At 30.3% G+C, this 12,033-nt stretch overlaps 2 protein-coding genes across 6 annotated transcripts; one reads left to right on the forward strand and one right to left on the reverse strand.

Moving 5' to 3' along the window:
• Nucleotides 1–724: 724 nt before the first annotated feature.
• On the reverse strand, nt 725–7,582 carry LOC105838156 (chymotrypsin-2). Its single transcript, XM_012683477.3, has 5 exons — nt 7,255–7,582; nt 5,100–5,176; nt 3,718–4,031; nt 2,539–2,790; nt 725–1,890 (listed from the first exon to the last, which is right to left on the reverse strand). Exons 2-5 carry the CDS (start codon nt 5,152–5,154, stop codon nt 1,738–1,740), a joined length of 774 nt encoding a protein of 257 aa, XP_012538931.2. The 5' UTR covers nt 5,155–5,176; nt 7,255–7,582; the 3' UTR covers nt 725–1,737.
• Nucleotides 7,583–7,758: 176 nt separating this feature from the next.
• LOC105838155 (zinc finger protein OZF) lies at nt 7,759–11,892 on the forward strand. 5 transcript variants are annotated; one of them, XM_012683471.3, is made up of 4 exons: nt 7,759–8,083; nt 8,423–8,500; nt 8,587–8,736; nt 10,198–11,892. In XM_012683471.3, exons 2-4 carry the CDS (start codon nt 8,438–8,440, stop codon nt 11,713–11,715), a joined length of 1,731 nt encoding a protein of 576 aa, XP_012538925.1. In that variant the 5' UTR covers nt 7,759–8,083; nt 8,423–8,437; the 3' UTR covers nt 11,716–11,892. The 5 variants fall into 5 exon arrangements, with proteins under 5 accessions (XP_012538925.1, XP_012538926.1, XP_012538929.1 ...); XM_012683472.3 differs by having other exon boundaries at nt 7,760–8,083; nt 8,423–8,529; XM_012683475.3 differs by having other exon boundaries at nt 7,760–8,083; nt 8,423–8,511.
• Nucleotides 11,893–12,033: the final 141 nt, after the last annotated feature.

Here is a 12,033-nt window from a genome sequence, read left to right on the forward strand (position 1 = left end):
TATACGTAGGTCTGTCACATTCAACGCTATTGTACCCAGCACATTAAAAAATATCTTAAAAAATTTATGATACCTTCAACATTTGTCTGATAATATTTCAATCATTTTAGTAAAAATGTTTAATAAATGTTTTATTTGTAATGAAATACAAATATAAAAAATAAATATAGACAGATATTACTTTCGTTCAGCCATTTCAGGCCTATTGCGTATGCACTTTAAAGGTAAAAATTTCTGAGATATTATTATAACTAACAGAAAAAAATATAATATTTATGTTATCTATTATCTTAATTTATATTATTTCTATTTGTATTGTACAATAATAAATTAATTTGCGTCGCATATAATTCATGTCTAATACTTTGCATAGTATATTTATCCAGTTAATTATAAATATGATCATCACTTATAGTTGCAACCCTACTGTCATAACTCGTTATTTGTTCGTTATTGTCAATCTATTTTTTTTATGTCAGACTACGAAGGCTATAAGTTTATTAATATATTTTAAAAGAAATTATCGTTCGTATAAGAATTCAGACTTTTCTTGTACAAAAAAACATTATAACATAATTTTAACACAGATAGAGATTGCAAAACTGAGCAGTAAAAAATTTGAAATTAAATTATATTATACCCTTAAACTCAGAATTTAAGAAAGTTGGGCAAATACATAAAACTATTTCATTTAAAGCTACGCTGAAAGAAAAAAATTATTCAATTTTTTTTAAAATATTTTTAATACATTTTGTTAATAAAAGACATTCTATAGTTATAATTCACAAAATTGTAGATAAAATTATAATAAATTATAGTAGTTTAAAATTTTAATAAAAATTACCCCAGATACTCCCAATGTCCAAAAACGAAACAGAAAACATTTTAAAAGCATTTTTTAGAGAAAAAGTTTTGGAGAAATTCTTTCCCACCCTTTTCAATCATTAAAAGAGCTTTAGAAATAACTTCAGATATAAAAAAACGACTTCAAAAACAACCTCAAAGATGTAGCAAAGAATAAAAGGCGCTTTCTTTCCAGGTTAATTATATTAGTTTTCTTTTAATAAACACATAAAATTACGTACTAAGCAGAGACCCGGACCGAAATAAAATTATGATTCGGTTTCCGTTACAGTTTAATAAAATATTTGACAACTGTACGGGTTCAATTTCAATGTAACGATTTCAATTTCTTCACAAATAAAAGAACCAAAAATTATTTAAATTAAAATTTTTTTTCGGTTCTAGTTCTTAATTTTAATATCATATCATTAATAATAATAGTAATTAATAATATTTAATAATATTTAATAATATTTAATAATAATTTAAATAATTAAGTGTATAGAGGAAACGAAAGTTGAGTTGAATGTCCCCATAAAGTCATTGCAAAGTCATAAAAAAGAAAAAAAAGAAGCAAAAACCGATTGGTAAACGGTAACAATTCGGTCTAGATCCTTAGTACTAAGAATAAATAAATAAATTTTATTAATTAATTAAAACTTAATTTAAGTTAATTAAACTTTAAATATTATTAGTTAAATAAATATATAAAAATAAACATATTTACATATAATATCGCATAATTTGAAATTGCATATACATATTTCGAAATAAAAAAGTATATATCAAAAATATATTTAGATTTTTTAGGTAAGAAATACCAAAAACATTCTCCCTCAAAAATATTTTATCTAATTTATTTCATCTTGTGCTATTATTTTATACTATTATTGTTTACTTCTGGTCACTTTGCGTGACTTGTTTAATAAAATCGATAAAATAGTTTACTCTGGTATAAACATCAGGAAAACCAAGTGCACAGGGTATTGTCCATGAAAATATACCAACTAGTTTACCATCATATACCAAAGGACTACCACTGTCACCCTGCAAATAATATTCACTTTTAATCTTCATTTTATTAAAATTAATATTTAAATGCAAAGTATGTGTGTGTGTGTGTGTGTGTGTGTGTGTGTTGAAGAAAACTAATCACCAGAAAAACTAATATCTAAAATTGTACAATGTTGGTTAGAATAAATTAATGTCAAAGAAATTGTAAAAAATTATTTTTCTTTTTTTAAAAAAGCAAATCTAATGTGAAAGATTATGTAGTATATTTTGTTTAATGAGTTATGAATATTATTTTCTCTGTGATATTTTTAAATAATAAGATACGTTATTGTTATTAAATGTGATATTATTAAATCCTTATAAACATATTAGAGATAAAAAAACTTCTGACAAAGAATTTTAAATTCACATATTTAGAAGTTACTAATAATTACACATATACAGACACAAAATATTCATATATATATATGATTCTATTGTATTCTATCTATTATACATATAATCCTTGTATTCTTATATCCTTCACTATATAATAATATATTTTGTATACATAATTTTCAATATTAACTAATTAAATAATTAGAATCTTGTAAAATATCAAATTTTTAATGTCACTTTCGTACAAAATTTCAAGAAATATGAGAGCGTAAATAATGTATTTTTAAAAATAATATAATTTACCTTACAAGCACCGATACCTTTCCTTTCGAATGTACAAATTTGAGAACTAAGAATAGTAGTGTTTTTATAGTAGGTCTGACATACGTTATTCTCAATAATTGGCACCGAAAGTTTTTGCAAATTTCGTGACGGCCAGCTAAATGAATGAACGCGACCCCATCCACTAATAGTAACGCGTTGTCCAATAGGCACATCGCACGTTGCTAAAGCAATTGGCGATTGAGAGAGTGATGTGCAAATTTTTTTAGCAAGCTGAAAGCATCAATATAAGTATTATAAAAAATATGTATAAAATGTCACATTTACTCTAAAGAAAAGTTTACGAAAGATAATAAATAACTATATTTTACTAAATGTATTTTAACATGAAAAAAATAAAATACATTGTCTTTGATTTTTAATGTATCATGGATATTTGTTCAAGTACGCAACAATTTATTTCTATAGTAAAAGTGATTAAGTTTTTAGTTACTTTTTGGTTAATTTCTGTCAGTACTATCTATCAAGAATAATCTTAATTTACTCTAAACAATTACATTAACATACATCTTAATTTACTAAACAGTTTATATTTATAGTACTTTATGCCATAGAAGTAGTCAAGCCCATTCTTCGAGAATATTAATTTGCACAATGTTAAACTTTTTTTATTAGACAAAAAATATTAATATCTTTAATTACAATCTGTGAAAGCTGAATAAATAAAAAAACAAAAAAATAATATTATAAAATTAACAAATGTAAAGAATGTTAAACATTATATTAGGTTTGTATTCAATAACAGAAAAGTATAACATAATTTAAATTCATGAAATATTAATTATAATTAAAATAAGTTTATCTACAACGCATTTTGAAAAATTCGATCGCAGCAAAATTCACAAAATAAAATCTTACTATAAAAAAAGTTTGAACTACTGTAAATCGATAATAAATTGAAATAGTTAATAAAATAGAAATTGAGATATATATAAATTAAAATAATGGCATTAATAATATAAAATATTAATTCTAAATTCTAAATCATAATTTAAGTATAACAGACAACAATTAACAATTAGCGCAAAAAATAATTAACACTAAACACGTTTAAAAATACTAATTATTTTCGATTTTACTTAATCAAAATTATCAATTTATCTTTGACTGTAATTATCAAAAGGCAAAAAAAATCCTCACCGTGATTATAGCTAAATCAGCCGTCCAAGACATCTCAGAGCCGTACACATAATCAGGATGACATTTTACGTCTTTGACAGAATGTTTCTCGCTCTCTTTTAAATTAATACTTCCAGTGTACGCACTGAGTTCTTCAGAGGGTTCGTCTATCAAACCACATATGCAATGCGCCGCACTCAGGACGTGCCTATCGCTTATCAGCGCACCGCTGCAGATATGCAAATTGTAATATCTTAAGGACACCTGATAAGGAAACTCAGATTCGTTGGCAGGATGACCACCAATCAAACGTCTTGTCCGAAGTGCTAGAGTTCCTTTTTCAAAAATAATGTACATTTGTCATACCGTATTAAAAAAATATTTAATGTCAATAAACAGTAATATCTTTCAGATTTTTGCGATTATGAAAAACCGTTTCATGAAATCCACAAAGTGCCATTTAAAAAATTTTGTTCTTTCACAGGAATTTTGCGCTAGATAAAATGTAAAATTATTGAATTGTGATTACTTAAATAGTTATAAAAATTTCTTATAAAATATTATCCGCCTTACTTGTTATAAAATATTATCGGTTTAAGTGTCTGTATAAATAATAAATACGTTTAATATTTTATAAACAATATTAGTTTATTTAATAGTTAAGTTTATTAACAGTATTATGGTTTTAGTTTTGTTTCTTTTTTTTTCTCTGCTGATCCCTTTGTATTGTGTTAAGGTTTTCTCGTCTAAAGAGATCAAATCGATTTTTCTTTTTTGCATTTTTTTAAAAGTTTATAATTTTAGTAGTCTATAATATTAAGCTTATAGAATATTTTAAAGAATCATTGTATGGGAAAAATAAAAATTAACAAAGTTATACAGGTCAAAATGACGCGGCATACGGGACCATGCAGTCAACATTTGATAAAATTTTAAACGCATTCTTCTCAGGATTATATTTTCGAACATGGTAACCATAATTCCCCCCAAAATTACTAATCTGATTGCCTTATTGTTCTATACATATACTTAGCAAATATGCCTTTATCATCTGAACTAAAACTAATAATCTGCATTAATTTTTTTATGGTTTTTTGAAAAATTGGTAGTGTAAAATTGAATTTTTTTCAAATTGTCAGCATTTTGAAAAAAAGCATACAATATCAATAATCCTAGTTTAGACAAAAACAAGTTCATTGAAGAAGGAAATTGCACATTTTTTTGCACAGTTTTAAATCCCAACCATACATACGGCTTCCAGAATGGCAATCGATTGATTATATTTGCAACGTCCTAAATTTGATGTTAAATTACTTTTTCAAGAATATTTTCATTAATGAGAAAATTTTCTTTTTTTTTTTTTTTTTTTCGTAGACGAAAACAAAAGGATATATATTACTCACCATTACTGACATCCAATATTAAAATAATTACTAAACATAGGACAATGAAATCCATTACTGCTGTTTAAAGTTAAACACTGAAAGGAAATAAAAAATGGTAATTTATAATAAAAAAACTATTTTTTACGCAAGTTTTTGTAAGTGTACTTTTCTTATCATTCTTTCAACTTTAAATAATTTAATTTTGTTAAACTTAGCTTATAATATAATTAATAAATTGTAATAATAAACATCTAATACAATAATATCGCACTGACACTAAAAATTAAATAATCGCTAATACTTTTGTTAAAGTAAACGTTTTTAATAAATTTGCATACCATACATTATCATTGTTTTTTGTACATTAAAAGAGATTTATATAAATTATTTATTAAGTAGATGTTTTGATTTAAATCAGATAAATTATATACTAATGTACCCATAGATATACCTAAAAATTAAAGATGTGCAAAACACACACAGTTTGTTGTGAAATTAAATCTGTGATATTCCAAATCAAATCTACTAATTAAATCGAATATAAAATCACATCAAATCGAATTGAATAAAATCAAATTTCTTTGATTCAAATACAAATCAAATTTAAATCAAAATTTCCTGGATATATATTACATGCTAATTTAAATGTAATAAAGTATTAAAACGATGTTCCAGATTTTTTTAATAGATGAGAAAATTATTCACAAAAATTTTTTAAATAACAAGATATAATATGCCAAGTAAAAATTTATAATAGATATTTAAAAACTGTAAAGATATTATATTCCGGAATATATATGATTATATATAGACAATTTTTCATACATAGCTTTTTTAAAAGAAGCAATGTGAAAATTATTTTTTAAATTAGTTTCTGTCTTTTCAGTTTGACTATTATTATTTTATATCAAACAGAAATTTTACAAAAGAAAAGAGACTAATATAAACATATATATACGGACATATTTTGTACATATTTATATATGTTTTTATATGATTTTTTTTCTCGGATATTTTGGACGTAAAAAGTATTAGGTTTTATAAATCATAACTTTTATATTTTTCCCAACAAAGACATAGACAAAATACAATTATTAAAAATATGTAGATCTTTAATATTATATATATTATTGATATTTTTATATTATTGATATTTTTCTTAAATTCAAAACAGAACATAGAAAACTCTTCTAAATGACAAACATTGCTAAATATTTAAACATTGCTAAAATTTAAAATATATATGATTAAATAAAAAATAAAAAAGAAGAATAATGAAAAAGTAAGTAATATTATTCAGTAAAATTTCCAATATTAAAAAATCATGTGACTATATTTTTTCAAAACAATTTAACATAATTTCAGGGTTTATTATAACATGTAAGGTTTGTTTTTTATTCCTGCACTGCTGCACTAGTGCAATAAGTTAGAATGACAAAAAATATATTTGTCTTATTCTAACTTATTGCACCAGTGCAGCAGTGCAGGAATAAAAAACAAACCTGTAGTATCTTCATAAATCGACATAAGAACCATACCATTCAGAGGATCATCTGCCATTGAGTTAAATTCCAGACTTCCAAATATTATACATTACATATTATAATAACAATAAAAAAATAATATTTTATGTAACAAAAAATTTACTAAGAGTTAAAAGTATAAGTTGTATTTTATAATTAAGAATTAAACAGGAAGTAAAAATTTCAAGAAAGTGTAACCTTTTCCCTCCGGACACGTTCATAAAAGATACACCTCAAAAATTTTTTACGATAATCTCGTTCCTGAGACCGTCTCACGCTATGATAAAATAACTATGAAGTGAGACATATGAATATGACAATATCACTGCAGAATACCAATACATTTTAATTTCAAATTTCAAACCACAAATCTTGAACAGCACTATTTTATTGCAACAAAAGCATATATAAAACATTAAGATATATTTGAAATTAGAAAATTGTAACTTTTATATTAAAAAAGAAAACAATTTCTATTAGCCTAATCTATCCTTATCGATAGATATCTAACGAGAAATGATAATGGAATCGATAATCGAAATCGTTAAATCGATATCACTTCGATATCGATCAACATCAATTCGATGAATCTCTCTCTCACTTCTCCAGTATACTATTTAATTACATAAAAAGTTCAATTATAAATTTACCTGTAATGACGTTTTTTACTTCTTTTCGAGCATGTGTCGATGTAGCATTGCTGTCATACGTAACTCCGCACGCATGTCCTTGGTGTCCTCCCTTCCGTCATCCGAAGATACACTCCGACAAGAAGCCAGATCCGCGCGAGAAGGTCCCTACTTGTAAGTAAACTAGAATATCGCTCGCGTCGAATTTCGAAGGCATCTGTCCCGCACTCGTCCAACTTGTGTTTGCGCTCTCGCAATTGTCAGACCCGCGCATAAAACGCCAAACGTGCGCAGCGCCCCGCGATGCGTGCAGCGTGCGTGCGCGCGCACACGCGTGACGTAGCGCATACGTATGTACACACACATACGTATGTATGTACACACACATCGCGCATACGAGCCGCGCCATACGAGCCGCGCCATACGTGCCACACGTATACACACCTACACGCGCGGCCATGTGTGCGTGACGCGCGCGCGCGCACGCGTGCGTTTTGTGCAACGTTACGTTATCTACGACACAGCCGACGCGTATAGCAGCGCATCGCCTCCCGTCGTTCCTCTCGTCGACGGTGAAAGAGAGAGTTCGTCGTCGCGTTCGCGCGTCTCCTGCAGCCCCCCTCGATCACGGATCCGCTCGCGCGATAGCCCACGGTAGTCCGAGTGGAGTGAGAACGACTCGCGCCCGCGGCTACTCGAGTCGGTGCCGCGGTGCGACTTTCCGGAGCGGCGGCGCCGCGAGAGAGAACAGGTTGAAGCCGTTGAAGGAGAAAAGCGTCGTCCGGTGTTGCTCCGCTCGCAACCTATATATTTTTCCCGTGCATGGAAGAAGGGCCATGTAACCTATGCTGTGAGTATCGCGACCTGGGAGAATATCGCAACCCTCCGCAACCGGACCTCACGGAACGCGGCAACAGGTTCATTGACAGGCAGGCGAGCCCTCGTTCGCGGTGGTCGCGTTCCCGGCCACCCCGAACGCTCGTCGCGTTCTGAGAGGTTAGGTTACGGGAGGACGATGTCTTGTATGTAATTTCTGGCTGCACCCATCGTGTACAGAGCTTTTTCCTTGTCTCTCTTTATCTTGCATTTGATTTTTTTTTTTATACACATATATTTTATCTCTCTAGTAGACACACTGTATGTTTTGATCACATTGCGGAATGTATGAATAAATTGATTTCACTTTCAGAGTGAAGTGTAGCAAATGGAAGGTTTTAAGGTGAAAGATGAACCGATGGATGCATTAGCCATAGACAGTCAGGTTATGGTAAACTTTTTGTATGAAAACGACAGCAGGTATACCGGCTCTACTTTCTGGCGCTGTACAGAGTCTAACGTAACGCTTACTTTAAGGATGAGAACATTGTGAGCGTCGTGCTTAAGGAGGAACCAGGCGACAGATTCGATCCCGACTACATGGAGGATATTTGTTCAGGCACTTTCGAGAAGGGCACTCTCTTTTTGCCTATCGAAAACAATGAGGTGGATTTCTCCAACGAGATGGTGAGCAACATAATCGTTTCGATTTAGTCTTATGTCTATATATTGGTCACGAAACTGTAATCATCTAAACACAGGATATTAGAAGTTTATTTTAGGCTACAAATTGAAAGTAAACTTTTAATGAAAATGGATTACTAGTAAGAATTTTTATTTCCAATTAAGTTTTCCCTTTCTCAAAAATTATAACATTTGGTGAAATTTATTGCATATAAAAGTTGTTTTCCCAAATTCATTGAAAGTAGTACTGTTTTGAAATTATTTCCAGCACGCTGCAAAAGAATAATAGTTACTATCTTTTTAATGAAAATACAGTATCCCCTTCACAATTTGAAAACACTCCACAAAAGCATGCAATATTTAAAAAAACAAAATTAATTTATTTTAATTTTTAGATGTTTAACTAAAAAAAGATAAAAATAGAAGTATGTATGTACTTATGTACATGTGTGTGTACATTATCAAATAATCTCATATTTTTTATTCCTCAATCAGACTTTGTCTTAATCTTTACCTTAATGAGAAAGCCTTGATGAAAACTTGTATATTCTAGGCATGCAATTAATCAATTTTCAAGGATTTAGTCAGTATAAGTTTCTTGCTAGAGAACTTCCTAGAAGTGCATCTGCCTTCGAAATAATGATCTAATATTCTAATACATTATAATGATTAGCATATATAAGTGCTGCATGTGTCATAACTGCAACTATTCATCGTCATTTGAACATACAATATATTTATATTTATAAAAATTTGTACAGAACGTTGTTTATCTATAAAACATAAAGTATTTCTTTATGGAGGGTACTGTAATATCCTGGAATTACTGACTTTTGGATAATTTTATAATGCTATATTAACATATAGCATTTGGCCATTTTATAAAATAATTAAATATTGAACGAATCAAAAAATATTTTAACAAAAAGTGAAAAAAATAATTAACAATATGTCACACGAATATACTATAATAGATGAAAATACATATAATATGTACATAAAAAGATTTTTAACATCAAATAAATACGAGAAAGTATTAGGAGATAAGTTAAAGTATAAACTGAATCTTTATGAAAACGTAATTGTATAAATCTTTATAAATAGTTATAAATTTATATAATTATTTATATAATTTATATAATTAAACGATATTTATATAATTAAACTTAATACTGCATGACACTGCAAATGTGTTCCAATTTTTATTTGCTACCATAGTCTACTGACAATTTCAGAATGATTCGTTGATTTTAGCAACAGTACTGTCAGTATTTTCAACTTTTTCGAATACAACCAAAATAATCTCTCCAGTAACCTTTTTGGACAATTTTGTGATTACAAATTTAGATTCTAAATTTTGAGATGTTAACTGCTTAATAATAATGTAACTTAATCTTATAACATGTTGACATGATTTACATGTTATATCATTGCACTTTTTTCTAAGGGCTTTGCTTCTTACAGGTGAAGTTGGAGCTAGAAGGAGAATCGACCAGTCACCAGAACTGGTCGCAAATAGCGAATGCTAATTTATGCGATAAAGACGATGTGATGCAGCGATGCTTGGCTAACGCAAATTTTATACAGACGCAAGACTCTGACAAACACCATGGATTCTGCCAGAACGGACAGCAACCGAAATTCTATAAGATCCAATGCGCAATCTGCAAGAAATGGTTTCTTAACAACGATTCCATGGTGACGCATCTACGATCGCACTGTAGCGGAAATCAATGCGAGGTTTGCCAACAGAGCTTCACTGACAACTCTAACCTACATGCCCACATGTTATCTCATGTCGGAATGAGCCCGTTCGAATGCAACATTTGTCAGAAAAAATTCGCTTACAAATGGAGCTTGAGAAGCCACATGCAATTACACACATTGGAAAAACCGTACGATTGCGACGCATTGCAACAGGCTTTCATGAAACGAGCCGGGATGGCCGAGCAAATAATGCAGATGGAGGATAGACCCTTTGAATGTGACGTATGTCACGTGACGTTTAAAGAGAAGATTAATTTGAATCGGCACATGGCAAACCACGCAAACGCGGACAAGCCCTACAAGTGTACGATTTGCTTCGAAGCGTTCAAGGAAAAAGCGAAGTTGAATATGCATTTGCCGCTGCACACGGGGAACAAGCATTTCAAGTGTACGCTGTGCCACAGATCGTTCGCCCAGAAAACCGCACTCAACAATCACATGCTGGCGCACAGCGGCGAGAAACCGCACGCGTGTAACATCTGCGAGAAAACGTACAAGAGAAAATCAGAATTGATCAGGCATACTATGGTTCACACCGGCGAGAGACCGTACGAGTGTAAGGAATGTTTGATGACTTTCCGAGAGAAGGCCAAACTAAATTCTCACATGTTGGTTCACACCGGTGAGAAACCGCACGAGTGTCACATCTGCCACAAGGCGTGCGCGAGGAAATCGGATTTGAACAGTCACATGTTGTTGCACACCGGTGGTCAATATGATTGCAAGGTCTGCGACAAGATTTTCACCAGAAAGTCCGATCTAAATCGGCATACTCTAATACACACTGGTGAGAAACCGTTTGCGTGCAATTTATGCGATATGGCGTTCAGAGAGAAGACCCGACTGAACTCGCACATGATCATACACACAGGCGACAAGCGACACGCGTGTCACATTTGTCAGAAAACATTTAAGGAGAAGTCGTCGTTAAGGAAACACATGTTAAGTCACACCGGCGACAGACCGTACGAATGTTATGTCTGTCATAAAGCTTTTACGCAGAAAACTACGTTGAACAGCCATGTCATGGTTCACGCCGGTGAGAGACCATATGAATGTAGTACTTGTCAAAAAATATTTAAGGACAAAGCGGCGTTAAAAAAGCACTTGTTGGTGCACGTTAATGAAAAAACTCATGAATGTCTTATTTGTATGAAAAAATTCGCCCATAAAACAGCATTGAATAGTCACTTATCCTCAAATCACATATCCTAACTACACGGATCTAGTCTATTACGGCTTTCTGTTTCTTTACATTGAGCACCGTATGTTTGTAGTTGTATAGCATATTTCCATAATGATGACACCTGTATCTGTTTTATATACCAATAGGTCTGATAAAGTCGTATTTTTTCCTGTGTATGGACAAATAATAAATTAATTTCTAAGTAATATTTCTAAATTATTTCTTAATTCTACCTAAAAATGAGTAAAATTTCTAAAATGTTTGTAATCTATTTAATATGTATTAATGACGCACATAAAGACATGTCTATAAATTACTAAAAATATTAAAACTAATAAATAAAAACC

The sequence above is a fragment of the Monomorium pharaonis genome, chromosome 3 (assembly GCF_013373865.1).
Source record: "Monomorium pharaonis isolate MP-MQ-018 chromosome 3, ASM1337386v2, whole genome shotgun sequence".
NCBI classification, from domain to species: domain Eukaryota; kingdom Metazoa; phylum Arthropoda; class Insecta; order Hymenoptera; family Formicidae; genus Monomorium; species Monomorium pharaonis.

Coding starts and splice junctions, on each gene's coding strand:
- LOC105838156 (XM_012683477.3), bottom strand. CDS start 5,154: ATGGATTTCATTGTCCTATGTTTAGTAATTATTTTAATATTGGATGTC. Junction 2,791..3,717: donor CTGATTTAGCTATAATCACG/GTGAGGATTTTT, acceptor TGATGCTTTCAG/CTTGCTAAAAAAATTTGCAC. Junction 1,891..2,538: donor AAGGTATCGGTGCTTGTAAG/GTAAATTATATT, acceptor TATTATTTGCAG/GGTGACAGTGGTAGTCCTTT.
- LOC105838155 (XM_012683471.3), top strand. CDS start 8,438: ATGGAAGGTTTTAAGGTGAAAGATGAACCGATGGATGCATTAGCCATA. Junction 8,501..8,586: donor CCATAGACAGTCAGGTTATG/GTAAACTTTTTG, acceptor GCTTACTTTAAG/GATGAGAACATTGTGAGCGT. Junction 8,737..10,197: donor TGGATTTCTCCAACGAGATG/GTGAGCAACATA, acceptor TGCTTCTTACAG/GTGAAGTTGGAGCTAGAAGG.